The sequence below is a fragment of the Lemur catta genome, chromosome 19 (genome assembly GCF_020740605.2).
Source record: "Lemur catta isolate mLemCat1 chromosome 19, mLemCat1.pri, whole genome shotgun sequence".
NCBI lineage: Eukaryota > Metazoa > Chordata > Mammalia > Primates > Lemuridae > Lemur > Lemur catta.
The window spans coordinates 4,217,743-4,238,088 of NC_059146.1; the positions used below are offsets into that span (position 1 = coordinate 4,217,743).

Sequence of the window (20,346 nt, forward strand, 5' to 3'; positions counted from 1 at the left end):
TTCAGGGTCAAGGTGGACCAATTCCCCAGCTTCGCCCCTACACGCGCTCTCGGACCCCCGGGGATGACTGACAGCAGCCATATCCAACCGGCTATTCCAGAGCGTGGCCTCGGCCAGGGGCGTTACGGAGACGAGGCCCGAGGACCAATCGCATTGGACTCCAGGGGGCGGGGCCTCCTTGCCAGCTCCAGAAAGGCCCTAGCTGCACTCCTTTTGTCAAATGAGAGATGTGGGGGGGCGGGTTCTCTGCTGTGGCTCAGCCAATGGGGAAGGCGAGCTGGGCGGGCTGGGCGTGTCAGGCGGCGGGTCCTCAGCTCGGAGCCGAGGTGCGGTGAACCGGTGGGGGGACCGCGAGGCGAGCGCGGGAGCCTGGGCGGCGAGCGGGGTGTGAGCTGCCCGAAAATGCACTCGGATGCCGCCGCTGTCAGTGAGTAACGGAGAGCTAGCGGGCCGGGGCTGGGCGGCTGCCAACGATCGCCGCTCGGCTCCCGCAGTCCCCGCCCCACGCCTCCCGTCCCGAAACGCGCCGGGAGCCCCTGCCCGGGAGCCACCCCTTCCCCTCCCGGGGCCGGGGCGGGCGGTGACGCCGCGGGCGGCGCGGGGCGGGGGCGTGGGGGGGAAGGGGCCGGCCTGCGGGGGAGGGCGGAGGTGAGGGGGGTGGGGACTGGCTCCATTTCAGTGTTGGGGGAAGGGGGGGCGGGACGTGCGATGAGGGGCCGGGACTGGAGTGTCCGGGGTGAATGGAGGTGGAGGCGGCGGCGGGCGCCAGCGGGCAGGGCCGGGGGGTGGCACCGGCGGGGAAGAGCGGGAGCGAGCGAGTGAGCGGGGCGCAGGGGTGAGCATTTCCAGGGGGCTGAGCGGTGCGGGCGGCTCTGAGAAAGGCGGGTGAGTGTGAGGGGAGCGCGGGGGCGGGGACAATGGGAAGAAGGGCTGGGTGGCGGGGGTGGGGGGGAACAATGGGGTGGGGGAATGGGGGCAGCGGCCGAGCGGGGCAGGGGGGCAGGCAAGGGGATGAGGGCTGATATAACGGGAGAGCGAGGCGGTGGGAGGGATGGGGGTGTGATGAAATAGTTGGGGAGTCCGGCGGGCGGGAGGGGCGTTGGAATGGTGGGGGTAATAGTGGTGGGAGGGGAAGATGTTGGGTTACCGTGTTGGGACTGTGGGGTGATTGGAAGGAAGAGGAGAGAAGGTGGGGAGGGCTCGGGATGGCAGGCTGGAGGCAGGGGTAGGGAAGATGGGGTGGGGGTGGAGAGCTAGTTGGGGAGAAGGGGAGGCTGGGGTAGAGGCAGGACTGTCATGTCCAGATTCTGCCCGGCGCCGGGCTAGGGGGGTGCGGGACTGTGCGTTTGGGGGAGGTGCTTCCTCCCTCAGGCTAGGCACGGTCCCTGGAGGGGGAGCCCAGCGCTTGGGGGTGCGGGGCGAGGAGGGGGCGGGGCTGAGGTGGAGGACGGGGGAAGTGCCCCAAGGTTGGCGCTGGCCGCGGTTTCCCCCGAGCGGCGGGAAGCGAGGTCAGCGCGGGCGCGGGCGCGGGCTCGAGCTGCGGGACTGGGAGGCAGGGCGGGGGCGCGGGCTGCGGGTTTTCCGCGGCGGGTGCCGGAGGGGTCGGGCCCCGAAGCCCGGGTGGGGGTTTTGCGCAGGGGAGGTGTCGGGGTCCCTGGCAGCCCGTGGGTTTGGCAGTTTGTGACGCAGTTGTCTAATTTCTGGCTTTCAGGTGTGGGGGGTTGGTGCCTCGGGACCTGCTTCCCGGCAGGGAGGGCCGGGCCCGAAGCCCAGCGCGGCGCTTGAGGGGCGCGACTTCTCCCAGACGTGCGGGGAGGGCGGTTTAGGGGTTTCCTTTAGGGTCTGGCTCCAGGCGTCGGTGAGAAGGGGAAAGGCGGTCCCGCGGAATTCTGGGACTTGTAGTCCGAGCCGCGCCGGGCCGCGGTTGGGCTGGGTGCACGTGGGTAACTGTGGAAACGAGTCCCAGCATGCAGCGCGCCCTCGGCGCCTCCCTGCGCGGCTAACTCGTGCTTTATCCCCGGCGACCCGAGTGCGCGCTCGGGGGAGCTGAGTCCCCTCGGACGGGAGCGGTTCGCTGGCCCTTCTCCCTGTGTCGGCGGGAGAGGGAGAGACCAAGCCAAGCACAGTGCTTTTTTTTTTTTTTTTTCACACTTGGATTGTTGATCCCCAAGTTAATAATTTCCCCCTGCATTTGGTGGCCTTGTAGAAGAAATGCTCAGTCTTGAACCATCTCGCACACAGGGTGCGGGAAGACGTTCAAGAGGCAACGCAGTCTAACGCTGCTTTCAGGATGGTGCATTGGTGGTGGCGTCGGTGTATGTAAGCACTAGGTTAAAACAGCGAGTCGTACATAAACACAGCAGCGCAGTGGAGGCAGCTGTGACCCTCGTGAAGAGAATGTAAGCTGTGTGTTGGCATTTCTTGGGCTATCTGGAATGCCCAAGGAGAAGGGGAGTTTTTGAAAAAAGATGGTCTTGGAATGAATTCAGTGATGGAGGTGGCTTAATGGGATTGAGAGTGGAAATTGTTCCATTCATAAAGCCACCACGAAAATGTGAAGGTGAGCAAAGGGGAATATATGATGTCTTCCATTTCCAAAGAAGCTTGGAAAGCAAATGAGACTAGAGGAAAGTGAACTATATAGAAAGTGGAGAGCCTTAAGGGATTTTTTGTTTGCTTGCTTGCTTGTTTGTTTTAGCTGTAATTTAGCTGCAGGCTGTAATTCCTTCTCTCTTTAATATTGGAAACCTTCCTCTCGGTCTGACTGAGACTGATGACTCCCTAAACATCACACCCTTCCCCAGTTCCCCTTATTATTTACAGGGGATGACTCCGAAATTCGTCGTGTAGACGGCTGTAAGATTAACTCAGAGATGATATGAAACTACTGGTAACATAGTCACTAGAAGAATATTATAATGACCCTAATGATAAAAATTTTACCAAGAATTACTAAGATTTAGAAATGATTTGGTATGGTTACAAATATACTGAACTTATATACTTGATTGTTTGGTTCTTTGAATGATATGTGAAAATTTGGGCAATGTGGGATGTTTTTGTGGAAATGATTTATATCTGTCATGTTTTACTTAATGCTTTGGTGAAATATCCAGGAAATCCTTTGTAATATGTAAATATGTACCAAAAGTGCATTTAGTTCTGGAATTTGCTCTTGCAAAGGGTAGTTAAGGTGATGAGGTTGAAAAATACACAAGAGCTGTCGTTGTCTTCAAGATGGCGTTTTTAAAGAAAATGAGAGTCTAGTCATATCTTTCTCTTTTTCTTTTTTTCTATTATATCCCAAAGGACAGGTGCCTTTAAGACACACAACCCCCCTTCCCCCATCCTCTAAAGCCCTAGGCTCCTACACAGTATCAGCTTACATTTTGTGATGTTTTTTAGGTTCCTCTTTGATTTTCGGCCCTTGGGAAGGTCTTTTATTGTGAACTTAGCTATGCATTTAAACAGATGTTTCTTACAAGTACCCAGAATTTTTGACTGTTTTACATTGGGAAGGATTTTTTGGTAATCTTGCCTATAACATTGCCAGAAAAGAAGGCCTACCTCATTTTCTCTACCTTAGAGGACTTCTGTACATTTTACTCTCTTCTTCCTCGGTTACTACCTCCAAGAAGTGCCCCTACTTGGCACTTCATCATATTTTTTTCAAATTTTGTCATTATCCCCTTTTCTATTTTTATCTTAAGTTGCTCCCAGCAGCTCTTATTAGCTTATTGCCTTCTTTCTGGCTGTTATATATAGCCATCTTGGTTATCATCATCTGCTAATTATGGCTAATAATTAATAACTAATCCTGCTAACTCAGCAATATAAAAATCAACCTGTCAGGAACTGACCTCAAGATGATCTGTTATAAAATCAGTTAGGATGCCTGTGGCAAATAACAATACTCAGCTAGAAATGGCTTGAATTTTAGGACTTACTATTGTTGAGTAGCAAGAGGTCTAGAAATAGGTGGTTCTAAAGCTGGCGTAGTAGCTTAATAATGTTATTAAAGATCTAGGCTCTTTGTATATTTTTCTTCCTCTATTATTAGTATTTTGGCTTTTGATACTCAGGCTTATTCCCTCATGTTTACAATATGGTTGCTGCAGCACCAGACATCGTACAAGAAAGAGGGAGGGAAGGAGCATATTTCCTTACAACTCCCTCTTAACAGAGAGCAGCCTTTTCCAGAAGTTCACTTTGGAGACTTATGTTTCAGTGTCATTGGCTCAAACTGACCTCATGCTACTGCTAGTTGTGGGGGAGGCTGAGAAAGTGAAAAGTCCAGCATTTTTCAGCTTCTAAAGCAGGATATGGCCTCTGTGAGGGTGGAAGAAGGGTGGGGAGAGTGCTTTGGGTAGGCAGCATGCAGGTTATAGCCTTGAACCAGATACTTTCACCAACTGTTCTGGCTTTCTCTCAATTGTTTTTTTCTTTTCTTCCTTTCCTTCCCTTCTCTTCCCTTTCCCTTTCCTTTCCTTCTCTTCTCTCTTTTCTCTATCCTTCCCTTTCCCTTTCCCTTCCCTTGATGGGGTCTTGCTCTGTTGCCCCAGCTAGAGCGCAGTGATGTCATCATAGCTCACTGTAACCTCAAATCCCTGGGCTCAAGTGATCCTCCTGCCTCAGCTTCCCTAGTGGCTGGGACTACAGGTGTGCACCATTACATCTGACTAATTTTTCTATTTTTTGTAGAGATGGGGTCTCTCGCTGTGTTGCTCAGACTGGTCGTGAACTCCTTGGCTCAAGCCTCCTGCCTCAGCCTCCCAAAGTGTTAGGATTACAGACGTGAGCCACTGTGCCTGGCCTTGTTGATTTATTTTCTGGCTTATTCTGAAAGAATTGGGTAACTTACTAAATATAGATAAAATCCTGTCAAGAGAAAGAAAATAAATTACATATAGACTTACAGGTGCACAGAAATACTTGACATATTTCATATGTTGGAAATATTTGGCTCTGAGCTTCCTAATAGTCACAACAAAGAGGAAAACAAAACTGATAAATTTTATTCATTTGGTTAATCAAACTTTAGTAATTTTTATAACCCATACTGGAATCCTAGACATTTCTTATCCTCTCTTTACCAGGTCAGAGTTTGCATCTCTTCCCATGGCTGTCCTCTATTTCCACAACCTATTGTCATGTCTGATCCAGCATGTCTTACATTGTTGTAATAGCCAGCAATTCTTTTTTATTTTTATTATTTTTTTTAAAGACAGAGTCTCACTATGTTGCCCAGGCTGGACTAGAACTCCTGGGCTCCAGTGATCCTCCTGCCTCAGCCTCCCAAGTAGCTGGGACTACAGGCCACGCACCGCCGTGCCCAGCTTCAGCTGCCCTCAGTGCTGCTGTCATATAAATTAACTTTACTGTGTTCCCTTTCTAGCAGACTCTCTCCCTCCATTGAATCTCCCAAGTGCTGCTTACTTCTGTTGTTCAGTTTTATGTTAGGTAACAATAGCTGCTTATTTACTTATTTCTCCCCTCCCCAATTCAATTGTTACCCCCTTGAGATCTGGGACCATGATTTACCTAGTGTCTACTTTAGCACCTAGCATGGTGCCTTGCCTAGGTCCTCAAATGTGTATTGAATTGAATTTAAATGGTCAACTATTGAACAGTTAGGGAATTATCTAGAACATTTAATCCTTCTTGCTGCTATTCAGCATGCTTCTGAGTCCTCTTTCATTATCTTTAGATTTTTCTTCAGGGAATGCAAATTTTCACTTATTATTTCTTTCCCTTTTTCTTCCGTCAATGTCAGAAATAAGTATTTCTTTTTAAATACATGCAGATATCAGTTTTGAAGAATGTCTATGACACGGAGAAATTCTCAAGGAGAGAATAAAATGCTGGTGATGTGCTGAGGGAACAGAAGGGATGTTTGCGAACGTGCACGTGTCCATTTCTGGTCTCACGTCAGAGTCCTGAGTGCAGAAGGGTATGGGGTGGGGTTGGCAGGTCTGATGTTAAGGGGGCCGAGGGTGTTTCTCCTTTTTCCTCTTTTTGTTTTATAGCCATATTCTGGTCCTAAGGATTTATTTCTTAATTAACAATATAGTGAGATCGTTGAAAGGCTTTCTTCATTTAGAAAGTAAAATGTGTAAGTTGGAGGTAAAATTTACTGAGTAAAATTTTCTGTAGTGAATCTGACATTAATGCTGAACTTTTTATAGTTGGTCTCCTTGAATTGGTGTTAATAGCTTTTCTAGCTTGTTTTTTTTTTTTATTTTGAAATTTAGGTTAGGAAAAGTACCTTTTTTTTTTTCTACATGTTCACTTTAGTAACAATACATATACCATGTTATCACCATGGAATGTAAGTTCAGATTAGACAAGAGAATTTCACAAGTATAATAAAGCATTCTGTAGTATATCAAGGTTTGTGTATAATGTCTGGCCAAACCAGCTTGCTCATAAATCATTAATCATTCCCATTTTAGGCTGTTTGTTTAGTTTAACATTTCTAATTGTTACAGAGAAAATAAACATAATGCACACACTTTAAAAAGTTCTTCATTTGCCTGTGAATTAATGCTTAAGATACATATTTCTATTTCAAGGTGACATTTAAAAATTAATAATAGCAGCAAAAATATAATTTTGCAGTTACAAAAGAGTAAACTGGCATCCATAAGTAAATTATTCTCATGTTTAAAATTGTGGTTCTGAAAGAAGTACTACTACTCTGCAGCTCTGTTGTAAGCTTTCTAGGTTTGGTTTAAACACATACACATACACTTTTCAGTTGTGAGAGGCTTTACAAATTATATTCCATGTACTTTTTTTATAGAGTTCTAAAAGAGCCAACCAGTCCCCAGATTGAAGTACTCAACCAGTCCACAAGGCAGGCAGAAAAAAGTTAAATTAACTGGGGTAAACGGGACTCCTATGTAACATCCAAAGCATGTGATATTCTGCAGCAAACTGCGAGTATTTCAGGGGTGGCCTACTGTGTTTTCTAGAACTAATTTCATTTAACGGTTTAAGAAGGTGGACATTTTAACATCGTCAAGTACATTTAGGTGACAAGTTCCATTTTGTGTTAACTTGACTCCTGTGAATGACCTCGTTAGTGAACTGGTCACTAGTAATTTGGTTACCAGGCAAATCAAGCCTGCAAGAAAGGAAGCCAATATTCAAAATACTGTATTATTTTCTGAACCCATTCAAATAATTTATTTTTGACAGAGATAAAGTAACCTCAATAACTAAAGCAAGCTACTCCAACAAGTCTAAGACAGTATCTCTTCTTCTAAGGTTTAGATTTTGCCCAGAATTCCCTATACATGGAATAGCCCACACCAAGAGTCATTGCTCCCACAACAAAGCCTTGGGCTGCCACACACATGTGGATCAGGTGAAGGGATATTTTAGTATTGCCCATCCTCTTCAATTTGTATAATCCATGTATGCAACAATTGCTGCAAAGCTTGGCCGTTCCAGTGGGGACAAATGGTGCCTCTTTAGCTTTTCGGGTAAGTTTGGATCCCTGATCTTCATCATATGAAGAAAGAGAAACATCTGTGTCAGTTGGCATAGTGATTGCTTGAAGAATCTTGCAAGAGCGAGAAAACCCCTGGTCCAATCGGCTTTGATCCTAGCCTGCCCTCTGTATTTAACCTCTTGAAAATTCTTTTAAGCAGAACAAAATGTGTTTTAAGAAAAACATTGAAATACATTTTTTTTTAAGACAGAGTCTTGCTCTGTCACCCAGACTGGAGGACAATGGCTTGATCATAGCTCATTGCAGCCTCCAGCTCCTAGGCTCAAGTGATCCTCCTGCCTCAGCCTCTTGAGTGGCTGGGACTACAGGCATGTTCCATCACACTCAGCTAATTTCTTTTTCTTGTTTTTTGTAGAGACAGGGTCTTGCTATGTTACTCAGGCTAGTCTCGAATGCCTGACCTCAGAGATCCTCCTGTCTTGGTCTCCCAAAGTGCTGGGATTACAGGCGTGATCCACTGCACCCAACCCTTGAAGTACATTTTAAATAGAAGTATTTTAATAATCATTGCATGACAGTTTTGGATCTAAGGCTCTTTTTTTCTGTAGTGTTCAGTGTTATAGCACAGTGTCTGCTATTTCAGGTTTGAATTAGAAACCCTGTTAATGAGTTATGTTCAGTCCAGGAAGGTAGGCTTGTAGTTTTGGAAACTAATTAATATACTCCATAAAACAATGATATGAAAAAGACCCCGACTTTCCCTAAATAGCATTACCTGTGGGTATGATTTATTTTAGTTCTGTCTTTGAGGATTTTTTTCTTGTGAATGATTTTTGCTGGCCTGTATCACTAGGATTTGCAGTGACAGGGAGTGATCCATTTGTGTCTGTAGTGGGCATTGTCAGTCTTCTGGGGCCTCGGCTCTTGGTCTGATTGGGGACTTCCTACCTTAGCGGGCAGAGCTACTGGGACACACCCATTTTAGACTGTGGCTCTGAAGCTGGAGCCCATGAGGCCATTGTGGGAGGGGACGGATAGTGGTGGCAGCTGTGCTGTTTCTGGTCCAGTCCAGGCTGTGATGATGATGCAGTCTGCTCGGTGCCCTTAAGCATTGTTATGGCCGATGGGCCTGGTTCTCCTGGTTCTCTGGATTTCCTAGAGGTTCTGTGAACTAATAGCCCTTTTTTTTTTTTTTAAATCACTTTGAATTAGCTAGAGTTGGTTTCTGACACTCGCAAGAATTCTGACACTTCGGCATCCAGATATGTCACTGGTCAAGTGTGTGGTAGGGGCCCTTATGGAGAAGAGCAGTACACACCTTTTCACCTGGCTGCGAGTGAACTCTGTTCAGAGGTGACCCCGAGGCCTGAAGGGGACACAGGTGACATCAGCTGTGGGTCGTGGGAGCTGTGGTCAGGCAGGACTCTGAACCACACACCAGCCTGCCCAGTGGGTCTCAGGTGCTGCTCTGTACAGCTGCCTTTTCCTGCTTACCCCTTTGTCTCTGAAAAGTTGTGATGTGTAAGAGCTAATGTATAACTTGTGCATTCTTTGGGCTCTCACTTGGGAATATTAGCTATGGAAATATTTATGTGGTTTTTTTGTTTTGGTGGAATGTTTATTTTGTTTACCAAAAATTATATCTGATAGTCCTAATGGCTTTTTAGTCGACTTTATTGACATATAATTTACATATTATAAACTTGTATTCATTTTAAGTGTAGTTTGACGGTCGGGGATACTCACCACTATACTAACGAGGACTTCACATTTTAAGTGTAGTTTGTATGTACTGAATTAAGATACGGGACATTTTCATGACCCACAAAGTTCCATCATGACCCCAATAGTCAGTACTGCTCCCTCTACCCCACCAACACAATTTATGTCTTTTAATGTATATCATTTTAGGTCTCCTCCATGTTACTCGATGGTTTGTCATTTTGCTGTTCATGGGAATATTACAGTTTAAAAAGGCATGATAAATCTCTTTTTTACTGAACTATTTTTTACTGAACTATTAAATCTAAAGAAAAACTATCAGTGCTGTATAAATTATAAATCTGATAATTAATACTTTACCATATGGGCTTGTCTTGAGTTAGATGACTTGTTCTGTTGAAAGGTTTTCCAGGGCATGGCTTTTCTGGCTTTTCTGTGGCCCACAAACATGCAATGCTAGGATTTGTTCCACGGATGTGATGTTGTTTAGGTGTTATCTGGGTCAGGTTGGGAGGCAGGATAGCATAGTTGTTAGGTGTGGGCCCCAGAGTCAGAATGTCTGGATTCAAACCGTTGCTCTGCCATCTACTAGCTGTGTGACTGTAGGTGAGTTCCTTAACTACTATTTTTGCACTTCAGAGTCCTCATGCATAAAAACTACCTCCTGCAGGGTGGGGAGTTGTTGAGCCACCAAGCGTGTATTGAGCGCCTACTATGTACCAGGTGTGTTCTTCATCTTTCATGAAGCCTTCATCCTAGTGTGGGGGAGGGGGCAGATCACAGGTACATCACGTAGCATGTCAGATGGAGCGTGTCAGTTCTGTAGGGAAAGCTGAAGCAGGGAAGGGGTGGGCGTAGGCACCCTGTGTGTGGGGGGGTGGTCAGGGAAGGCCTCACTGCAAAGGCTCTAAGTGAGGACCGCCCACTGGGGCTGAGGGCCATTCCAGGCAGAAGGAGCACGCGCGCAGAGGCTCTGAGGGGCAGCAGGCCTGTACCTGAGGGACAGCAAAGAGGCCGTGTGCTTGGAGGAGAGCTGGGGTGGGCAGAGGGAAGAAAGTCACGGGCAAGATGAGAGGTGGTCCCTAGGATTAAAGGAGAGAAAACACACAGTGTTTTTGTTGCTAATGATTACTTGCACAACAGCCAGGAACCCTTGAGAGGAAAAGAGGTTTGTTATAAGAAAGGAGAGAACCCAGTGAGGCGTCCCCATACTCAGCCCTCCAGCAGACGTTTGAGGGGTTTCCTGTTGCCAGGCACTGCTGTCGCAGACAGAGCTGCAGCAGAGTCCCTGTCCTGAGGAGCTTGTATCCATGAGTTCAGTGGTGAAAACAGAGAAGTCATGGATGCTCAAGCATGGGCCAGTGCCTGCTAGGTTAGATGGATGCCTGGGGGTTTAGGCACATGTGGGAAGTCAGTAAGATTAGACTTCAGGGAAGGGTTAGCAGTCGTCACGTGAGTTTAGCTTTGAGGTTTGAAGATGTGAAGAACGGGACCTGTGTGCAAGTGCAGCTGGCACGTGGGGTCGGGGGAGTGTGCCTTCCAAGCAGAGGGGCGGCCTGGGTGGGACAGAGCACTGGTGGGAGGGGGTGTTCGGGCGGCTGGAGTGAAGGGCTGGCAGGACTGAGCAGAAGCACCAGGGAGAGTGTGCGAGTGGCAGGGAAACGAGAGAAGGAGGAAGTCGAGAAGGAGGAAGTCGGGTGGAGCACAGGGAGAAAGGAGGAACCCAGGGGAACGGGGAGGGACTGACGTCTACAGGGAAAATCTTGAGTCTGTTCCAACTGCTTTGCCTGCGTTAGCTCATTGAATCCTCCCAGCAACCCTCTGAAGTAGGTTAAGGACTGCTGTTACGCCAGTTTCACAGATGAGGAAGCTGAGGTGCAGAAGGTTTAACCTTCTCAAGGGCACGCAGCTTGTAAGTGGTGAATGGGGATTCTGACTCAAGCCTTCCAACTCCAGGATCTGGGTGTCCCTCCACTGCCAGTGAAATAATTCTCAACATTTTATTGGTGCTTTTCATTTAATCCTGATAGAAACTCTGCAGGTATAGTTGGAACTCCATTTTTTGTCACTGGCTTGTGAATGATGATGGCAGAGCCAGTTGACGTGATTATATCCATTTAGCTTTTGGTTCTTCTTGGAATAGTCCCAAGAGGATCAGGATCTAGGATTTCTGAATCCCTTCTTTCCCACTTCTCTTCATCTCCTGTCATTTCAGCCAGTTTGCTTGCAATGACAGTGGGCATTTAAAAACTGATTCCAACTGGGCAACTGGAGAATTCTGGCAAAGAAAAGTATTTCAGGCATTTTCTTAACTCACTAATGAACTGATTTTATGTATTTTAATAGACATGTTTAAAAATGCTTCAGAAACACACTTTTTGTATTTTTAATATAGGAGATTTCTAACAACATTGTAGGAAAGCTAGAAAACGTAAAACCTCTTAGTAAAGCTACTAACAGTTTTTATTAACATTTTTGAAATTATTTTTTCCTTTTTTTGTAGTTTAGGGTAAGTTTGAGTATTTTTCCCCTTTAGTATCTCTTTCTATGTATGCAAGTCCCCAAATTAGACCACAGATTACTTGTTCTTAATTATTAAACAGGAAACTGAGGGTGGTTGTACATCCAAGTCCAGTGGCTATTGAGTGAATACTCTCAAAGACTCGCCACCTTGTTATCTATTCTACCCTGTCTGTACTTTTTGCTGTTCTAGATTCAGTCTGTCTCAGTCTCTTCTGTGTTCTAATAATAATAGGGATAAAAATAATCGACCTTGATTGGTGCGTAGTATGGACCAGCCCCCCCCAGGTGCGTGACGTGCACCCTCTCGTTCAGTCCTCCCAGGAGCCTTGTGCAGAGGTCCTGTTACTGCAGCTGTCCAGATGAGACACGGAGGCACCATGAGGCTGGATAACATGTGCAGGGTCACTTGGCTAGGACTGAGTTGGAGCTGGGACTCCAACCTAGGGCTTTCTGTCACCCGAGCTGACTTTCTTTAACCTACATCTGGGCTATTGTAAATTAAGGAGACTAAAGGATGGTTTTTACTCTGAACTACCGAGTGGATCTGTGTTCTTCAGTGGGTAGCACAGACCATTCCTGCTCACCTTTAGTGGGTAGGGGGGACGAGGAGAATCAATCTAGGGTCCTTTTACCTTGTCACATTGGAAATGTAGCCAGACGCGTGTCCTCAAGCGACTGGCTCCTTCGGGATGGCACAGGCGGTGTGGTGGGTGATGGGTGCTAGGTGGCACGCTGCCTCTCTTGGGCGCATGGTGTCTTCTCCCAGCCAGCCCCTTTTGTGGGTCCTGTGAGAGTTAGAAGGAAAAAGCCGGCAGCGATATGCTTGGATGGCTTTAACTTTGGATCTTGTGTTCAATGAAAACGCTGAGTCACCTACAATGCTTCCCTGATCAATTTTCCCCTTTCCATGGCTCCCCCAAAAGGGCTTTTGTGTCTTGTAAATAGCAAATATTTGTTGATGAGGAGAATGAAGTTAACACTTTCCTCACCTGCTGCTTTTGTTTCCTCTTGTTCTCCCATGGCTTTTCAGCTGCATCTTGACCTTTTTCCCCAGGTGCTGGTGGGTAGGTGAATGGGTTAGATTCCTGTCTGGCAGTGCTGAGGTGGTTCCAGGAGTGGATTGGCTACAGGCGGGTCAGGGATTGAGTTGAGGGTGGGGGATAGAACGCTCCTCGCTGGTTGCACATTAGAATCACCTGGGCTGCTTGAGAAAATTGATGCCCCACTCTCATTTTTATTTAATTGGTCTGGATGGGGGCCCCAGCATTGGTGGTGTTCAGGCTCTCCAGGTGATTCTAATAGGCCGCCAGTGGCTTGGTGTAAGTAGCACAGTTAGTGAGCTGGGTTTGGTTTGGGCGGTGGGGGTGAGGGTTCGAGAGCTGCAGCGGGCCTTCCGCAGCCCCTGCGCTGGGTGGAAAGCACAGAGACCGTCCTGCCTGCCTGTGCCCTAGTAGCCAGCACTGGGTGGCTCCTCCTGCGCCAGGCCCTGCTCGAAGCACGGTGCAGCGTTAACTCGTTTAATCCTCACAGTGTCCTTATGAAGTAAGCGCTGTTTTTATCCATTCTTTAGAAAAGCTCCTGCTCTGGCAGCCAAAGGCGTGTAGTATGAAACTGACCCATAAACCTAGCTTTTGAGCTTTCCTAGTTTTGGGGTGTGGAAGACTCACTTCAAATCTTTGTATTTTAGTAATTTAGCCTCAAATGTGAATATATTTGTTTTTACAATTGAAACTAAGACCTGTGCCATCTCATATAGCTAATGACTACCACTGGTATGCAAAGTTGTAAATTGGTATTGTAAATCTTTTAAAAAACACTAGTTTTTATGGTTTCAACAATAAATAGGTTTTACTTTATGGTAGATTTTATATTCCAAGTCATTTTGAGGTAGAACACATTTTTAGTGTAGCCTTTTATTCTCCAAATTGCGTTATGTACTTTTTTTTTAAAATGTACTGTGGTCTTTGAGAGCATGTGTAGATCCGCACTGACTTGTGACCTTGCTTGCCTGCCTCTTCCCATTCTGGCTGCTGGAACCCACCGGGATGCTAAGCAAATCTAGTATCAGTGTTGTAAACGTGCTCGAATCCTGCCGTCCTAAAACCCGAACTCAACACTCCCTCAGACCCACATGCATTTCTGGTCCTCCCTTCACAGCCAGTTTATTGAACAAGTGGTCTTTGCTTGATGTCCGTTTTTTCATCTCCTGCTCTGTCGTCAGCCCACTTCTTTCTGGCCTCAGTTCTGTCATTGCAGTCTGCTCTGAGCTCCTGGGGTAACCTCCATGTTGCTAAACCTAGTGACTATTTTCAAAGCGTTAATTTCCCTATTTACTGGTACCTGGCTTGTGCTACTGTAGATACAGGTGGAGTATCCCATAACAAAAATCTGAAATCCAGAATGCTCCAAAATCTGAAACTTTTTGAGCTCCAACATGACTCTCAAAGGAAATGATCATTGGAGTATTTCTGTTTTTGGATTTTTGGGTTAGGGATGCCCAGTTTGGTAAATATAATGAAAATATTATAAAATCTGAAAAAATTCGAAATCTGAAACACTTCCGGTCCCAAGCATTTGGGATAAGGGATATTCAACCTGTATTGGGATAGAGTGGTGACTAAAGCAAAAGAAAGCCCCTGTCCTCATGGAGCTTGGGCTCTAGGAAGAGTGACAAAGATGGAAAGGAAATATATATAAAATACAATGTCAGGATCATGAAAGACCTCATGCAGTGTGAATCTATTGATACAGAATGTCCAGAATAGACAAAGCTATAGAGACAGAAAGTAGATTAGTAGTTGTCTAGGGCTGGAGGGGTTGAGGGGAGAAGTGGGGAATGACTGCTAATGGGGTGATTAAAATGTTTTGTAATTAGATTGTGGTGAAGGTCGCACAACTACATGAATATACTAAATAAAAACCATTGAATTGTACACATTAAGTGGGTGAAGTCTATAGTATGTGAATTATGTCTCAACAAAACTTAAAAAGTATATCAGGAAGTGGTAAGTGCTATGAAAAAATCTAAACCTGGTGGGGGATGGAGGTACTGCTTTGGGTAGAGAAGTCAGAAGAGACGTTTAAATAGGTCATACACAGCTGTGGGGCCTGTGAACATCAGGGGTCATGGAGGCAGAGGGCGTAGTAAATGCAAAGGCCCGAGGTGGGCATTCACTTGAGCACTCAAGGAAGCATGTGGCTGGAATGGAGTGAGCAAGGATAATGGAATGAGATGATTTAGGTCAGATCATGTTGGGCTTTGTAAGGACTTGAATTTTTTTTTTTTTTTTTTCATGCTGCAGTAACAAATCCAAAGTGGGAGTGATTGAAGTCGGAAGTTGTTACGTGCCCTTTCCAGGTTGTTATGGCGTCTCTGCTCTGCGTCATTCACATTCTCATAGTCAGTCTATCTGGGCTTCTGTTTCTTGAAGGAAGGAAACAAGGCAAACCTAAACGATGGATCTCAACCACAGTGCACCCTTGGCTTTAATAACATATATATTTTTTTCTTTTTTCATATCACTTAGCAAAATTGACTTTTCAGGTGGCTGGGCTATGTGACCCATAGCTTGGAGCATTCGCTGTTGAATCTCAGAATGCATAACCCCACACTGCAGGATCATGTTCTTGTTCTGTCCCAGAGGCATTTAAAATGAGCACTGGTTTTGATAACCTTTACCTTTGTCCGGTTTCATTTTGCTTTTTTGGCAATAAAATGGTCATTATTTTGCCCTCTCCCTAGCCTTTACAGGTTTATTTCATTTTCATTGACATCAAACAGTATTTATTAAGTGGATAGTGCTATATTTAAAACTTTTGTACCTGAGAACATTGCTCACTGATTGGTAGCTAGAGTTTAGCTAATACTGAAATACTTTTATTAATCTTTAGTGACCAGATGAATGAAGTGTATTTCAAATAGAAATAACATTGGTGTATCTTTTCTGCATCATTTTTTCTCTTAAAAAAGTTGGTAGATTATTTTAGATTTAGCCAGTTTTAGTATCTTTTTCTTTAATATGAAATTACTTTAAGTTTGTGTGCTTGATTATTATCAACTTTGGGCAGGAAATACTGCTGCTTTTTTCTCTTTATGGAATGTGAAGATAGATTGGCGTTTTTGCTCTGACTAGAAATAAGCTAGAGTGGAAGAAGTAGCCCTGGATTGGGCATTAGAAGATGTGTTATTTCCAGGTTGACTACAGCTGGCTGTCTAACCCTGCTTGATGAGAATCAGACAAAAGGGCATGAAGCATGGAGCTCCTCGCTCGCTCCTCTCCCACGGGCCATCCTGTTGGTTCTCCTCACAGTACAATTACATTTTATATAGAGGTTGGTTCTAAAGTCCCTGTGTAAAGTGAAAATGACCTGTGTTAAAAATACCGTTGGAAATACTTGCAGAAGATACCCCATTGGAGATTGTCTCAGATAAATCCAGCACAGCCAGTTCCTTCCTCCAGTGTTGGAACAAATTGCTGGCTCTTCAGTTGTGCACCAGTTGAAGCAGCTGGCTTGCATTTAGGGACCATGTTTTATGAAAAATACATCTCTTTAAATACTGTACTCATACAGTGTTGTGAGATGCACAAAATGTGATTGGCATATGGAAACTCAGACCAACTGACTGACTATTGTGTCCTGTCTTGTGCTCATTAAGTAGAAGGGGGGAGGGAAGTTACCAGGACAACCGAAATTTCTTTTCTTCTTGGTCCTTCTCTCTTTTTTTTTCTTGGCCAAATGAATAAAGTTGAATTTGTGGGAGTTAAACGTCTATTTTCTGCGACTCCACTGTACTTAGTTAGGATCTTTCCTCTCCACTCGTGCAGCCACTGTCTGACTTAAGGCCCTAATTATTTAGAGACCCTAAATGGCCACTCAGAATCCAGATTACCCATCATCCATGCTGCACGTTTGTCCTAGAGTGGTCTTTCTAGATGACTCTCCTGATCAGAACACTTCAGTGGCACCTGGACTCCCAGGAGGGCTTCTCAAACTTCCCCACCAGTGTTTTGCTGTGCAGAGGTGGGTGGATTAGGGACTCTTGGACTGGGGAGCGTAGCTTAGTGTGGTGAAATTTTTTTAAAGTCTTTTGCTGTAATCATGTTTGTTTTTGTGTAAAACTGTTGTAGGTGAATTACCATTGAGTAGAATTGATGCTGCTTGAGTGTGCCATGTTTATCTGTTACATTTGCATATCCCCTGGTGGCCCAGTTGGAAATATAAGTCCTTAGGAGATTAAATCCAAACTCTGAAGCAGGATTCACAGGTTCTTCATTTTCTGACCTTTGCTTTCCTTTTGTCTTCTCATTTGCCATGACACTTCTCACGTCTGAAGGTCACTTAAAACGCCCTGAACATACAGAATTTAAGTCTTGGTGCCTTTGTGCCTGCATTCATTCATTCATCGACTATTTATTGAGCACCTAATATGTGCCAGGTACTGTTCTAGATATTAGGGATACAGCAATGGACAAGACTAAGTCTGGGCCTTCATAGACCCTACATTCCAGTGGGAGAGCAAGATGACAAATACAAGGTGATAAAGAGTGAAGAAAGGGTCCTGTTTGTTTGTCTGGCAAGGTTCTGTAAAAAGGTGATTTTTAAGAAATTAACAAACATATATATTTGTGGGGTACAGTATGGTATTTCAATGCATGTCATGTATATATTGTTGAATGATCAAATCAGGCTAATTAACATCCATCAAAGGAGGTGATATTTAAATGGCAACCTGATGAAGTGTGAGAGCAAGCCATGTTGTTATTAGCTGGAGAGGGCTCAAGGTAAAGAGAACAGCACATGCAAAGGCCCTGAGGTAGGAGTGTTAGTAAAAACGGCAGGAAGCTCGCTGTGGCTGAGCACAATGAGCAAGGGGAAGATGGGAAGGAGATGAGATTGGAGAGACGGGTGGAAGCAGAGTGTGCAGGGCCTTAAGCCCGTAATAAGGAGTTTTCTTTTGCCTTGAACACCACCCTTTCCGTCTTTAACTGCTGGGTGAAGTTGGAATTAATTTGTTCCACATGCTAGTTAGTTGTGCTTCTATTTACTAAATCATTACTTCTCTGTTGGTTTAAAATGCCATTTTATCATGTTATGTTTGTGTATTTATACATAGCTACATGTTTATTAATTCTGTCATCGATTTATCTTGTTGCACACATACCATACTGTTACAATTACTGTGTCTTTATGTACCTGGCCTTGTCAAACTGTGGCTTATAAGCCAAATCTAGCCCCTTACTATAAAAAATTTAGTTTTTATAAATAAGGCTTTATTGGAAAGCAACCACACTTATTTATGCATTGTTTGTGGCTGCTTTTGCGCTACAATGGCAATGTAGTTGCAACAGAGATTGTATGGCCCAGAAAGCTAGAAATATTTATAGTCTGTCCCGTCACAGAGTTTACCATCCTCTGCTTTGTACTATGTATTGATATCTGATGGGGCAAGTTCTTCCTCATTCTTCTTTTTCAATAGTTTTTGGCAAGTCTAGCACATTTATTCTTCCAGATGAATTTTAGAACAGTCTGCCAAGCTTGCCTGACTTCCTTCCTCTTCCCTACCTTTCTTTTGGGGTAGAGAACTGGGGGACAGGCAAAATGAGAATTTGATTGCATTTATTTGTAGTTTAGTGAAGGGAGAAGTGATTGCTTTACAAGGGTGGTTCTTTGCATCCCAGAAATATAATATCTCTACATATATGTCTTTCAGTAAACTTTTATTTTTTCTTTTGTATCTTATGTAATGAAGTTTATTCTTATATGTATTATTGCGTTTTTTTGCTATTATAGTTGAAATCTTCTCCCAGTTATATTTTACAAGTGACTAAAAATTGATGGTATTAAGCAAAGCTTTTGCTTTTTAAGAATTTAAATTCTGTTTTTGACCCTGTTAGAGTAAACTATTAGGACAGTTAGCTTTTAAATTTGATTCTTTTGGTTGACAATCATTGTCTGAACTTGCCAATAATTGTTTCATTCCTAATATTTATGTGTTTGCTTATAATTTGGGGTTCTATGCCTAGGGTAGTTTGGGGAAATGGACTTTGGGGAGTTTGGGGAATGCCCCTTCAGTGGTGTTCACTTTTTTCTTTCATATTGCATAGGTCGTAGCAAATAGTAGTTAAAACAAACAAACAAAAAACCCAGACAAGTTTATGCTCAGTCAGCATTTGTTGATAGTTTTAGGAATATCCAGAAGAGAATTTAGGCAGGCCGTTTATTAAGCAGACTGTGCCTTTTTGCAGAGCTGATTGTTGCTTTTAATACAGAATATAGTTTCCGTGTCACACAGGAGAGTCACACTCAGTCACCACTTTACTGTGGAGAGCCATTTAATCAGGGAATACCGCCGACTTAACCTAGCATTTATCCTTTGGAGTTGAAAATGAGCAGGAGGAGATTTTTATGAATCAGTTAGTGCTTTCCGAAATACGTTCTTCGTAAAGCATTTGATCTTTACCCTTAACATCTATGCCTTAAGGATGTGAAATCTATTTTAGATTTCAAGGTCTGTTACTTGCCCTTAGCACTGAACAGAGGAACCATAAATCCAATATATGTTAACCTCTGTGAACTTATTTTTTAATGCAATTTTTGTCTCCCCCCCAACCCCGAATTCATGTCTTCTCCGTAGTTTCTTATATTGGTGAAATGAAAGAGAAATTATTCCTGCTACTGGTTTCATTTCTTTCTTTTTCCTTTTATTGGGTGAAGCGATGATGGTAGGGGTGTGGTGGTAGGGGTTGGATGTAGAAATGGATAATTTCTGACATGTGATTTGTGAAATGAACCTTTGTATTCTCATTGCATTTGGTAAAGTGAAACCTCATATATAGAAGCTGGTCTTGAACACACCTGTATTTTTTCTCAGTGTGCTGAGATTACCTGCAATCATTACGAACACCACTTCTTAGTGTATGAGCATAGCAATGCCATCATAGGCTGTACAGGTGTACCAGGCCACATGCGTCAATTGCAGAGGGAGCTCTGACTTTAGGGTCTTTGATGTGGAACTAGAGTTGGACCTAGGGAGAGTTAGAGACTGTTTTAAATGGCCGTGTGGCATGGAAAATGGTATAAGCAAATATAGTAGGAACTGATGTCATTTAATGAGCACTTATGTTCCAGGCATTGTAATGGGTGTCTGACACATCTGGGCATTGGATCCTATTTTCAGCCTTACCAAGAACATTATGAAGGAGAATTTCTTGTCCTTATTTTACAGATGAGGACATTGAGATTTAGGTTAAATAACTGGGATTTAGGTTAAATAACTGGCAGACCTGAAATTTGAACCAGCTGTTAGACTGCACAGCCAGGTTGTACAGCAGAGTGGTATTTTCGACAGAGACAGAGTGTGTGTGTGCGCACACGTGTGCACGCTCTGACTCCGGTGGGAGTAGGGAAAGCAGCGGGCAGGGTATGGGGGTGGGAGGAAGGGTTTGGTGAGAGAAGTTGGGAAGTAGGGTTTGGGCCCGGCCCGTTTCAGCTCGAGGGCAGCTTGTGTTTTTTATCTTTCTACTTCTGTATTCACATAAAGGAGGAGAAAGATTTAACAGTTTGAGTTCATTTAGATTCTCTTATGTGAATTTGACAGTTGATTTAACAGGGTGGTGAAATGACAAAAGTGTGGCATGGTAGAA

General features: G+C 44.6%; 2 protein-coding genes across 7 annotated transcripts in view; one reads left to right on the forward strand and one right to left on the reverse strand.

Annotated features, from left to right (window-relative positions):
- The first annotated feature begins 290 nt into the window (after positions 1-290).
- The window catches only part of DCUN1D4 (defective in cullin neddylation 1 domain containing 4), a 63,565-nt gene continuing 43,509 nt past the window's right edge, over positions 291-20,346 (forward strand). For 2 of the 6 annotated variants that reach the window (XM_045532990.1, XM_045532991.1), the window contains exon 1: positions 2,206-2,560. In XM_045532990.1, coding sequence (XP_045388946.1) covers positions 2,506-2,560 — 55 coding nt within the window. In that variant the 5' untranslated portion in view covers positions 2,206-2,505. Of the gene's footprint in view, positions 428-792; positions 836-872; positions 886-2,205; positions 2,561-13,178; positions 13,244-20,346 lie in introns of those variants that run through there. The other 4 variants (XM_045532992.1, XM_045532994.1, XM_045532996.1 and 1 more) reach the window with 4 other exon arrangements.
- LOC123624827 (HIG1 domain family member 1A, mitochondrial-like) lies at positions 7,265-7,561 on the reverse strand. Its single transcript, XM_045532999.1, has one exon. It carries the CDS (start codon positions 7,547-7,549, stop codon positions 7,265-7,267), a length of 285 nt encoding a protein of 94 aa, XP_045388955.1. The 5' UTR covers positions 7,550-7,561.

What these genes read in the sequence shown, in the direction of transcription:
- LOC123624827 (XM_045532999.1), bottom strand. Translation starts at nt 7,549, where the DNA reads ATGCCAACTGACACAGATGTTTCTCTTTCTTCATATGATGAAGATCAG.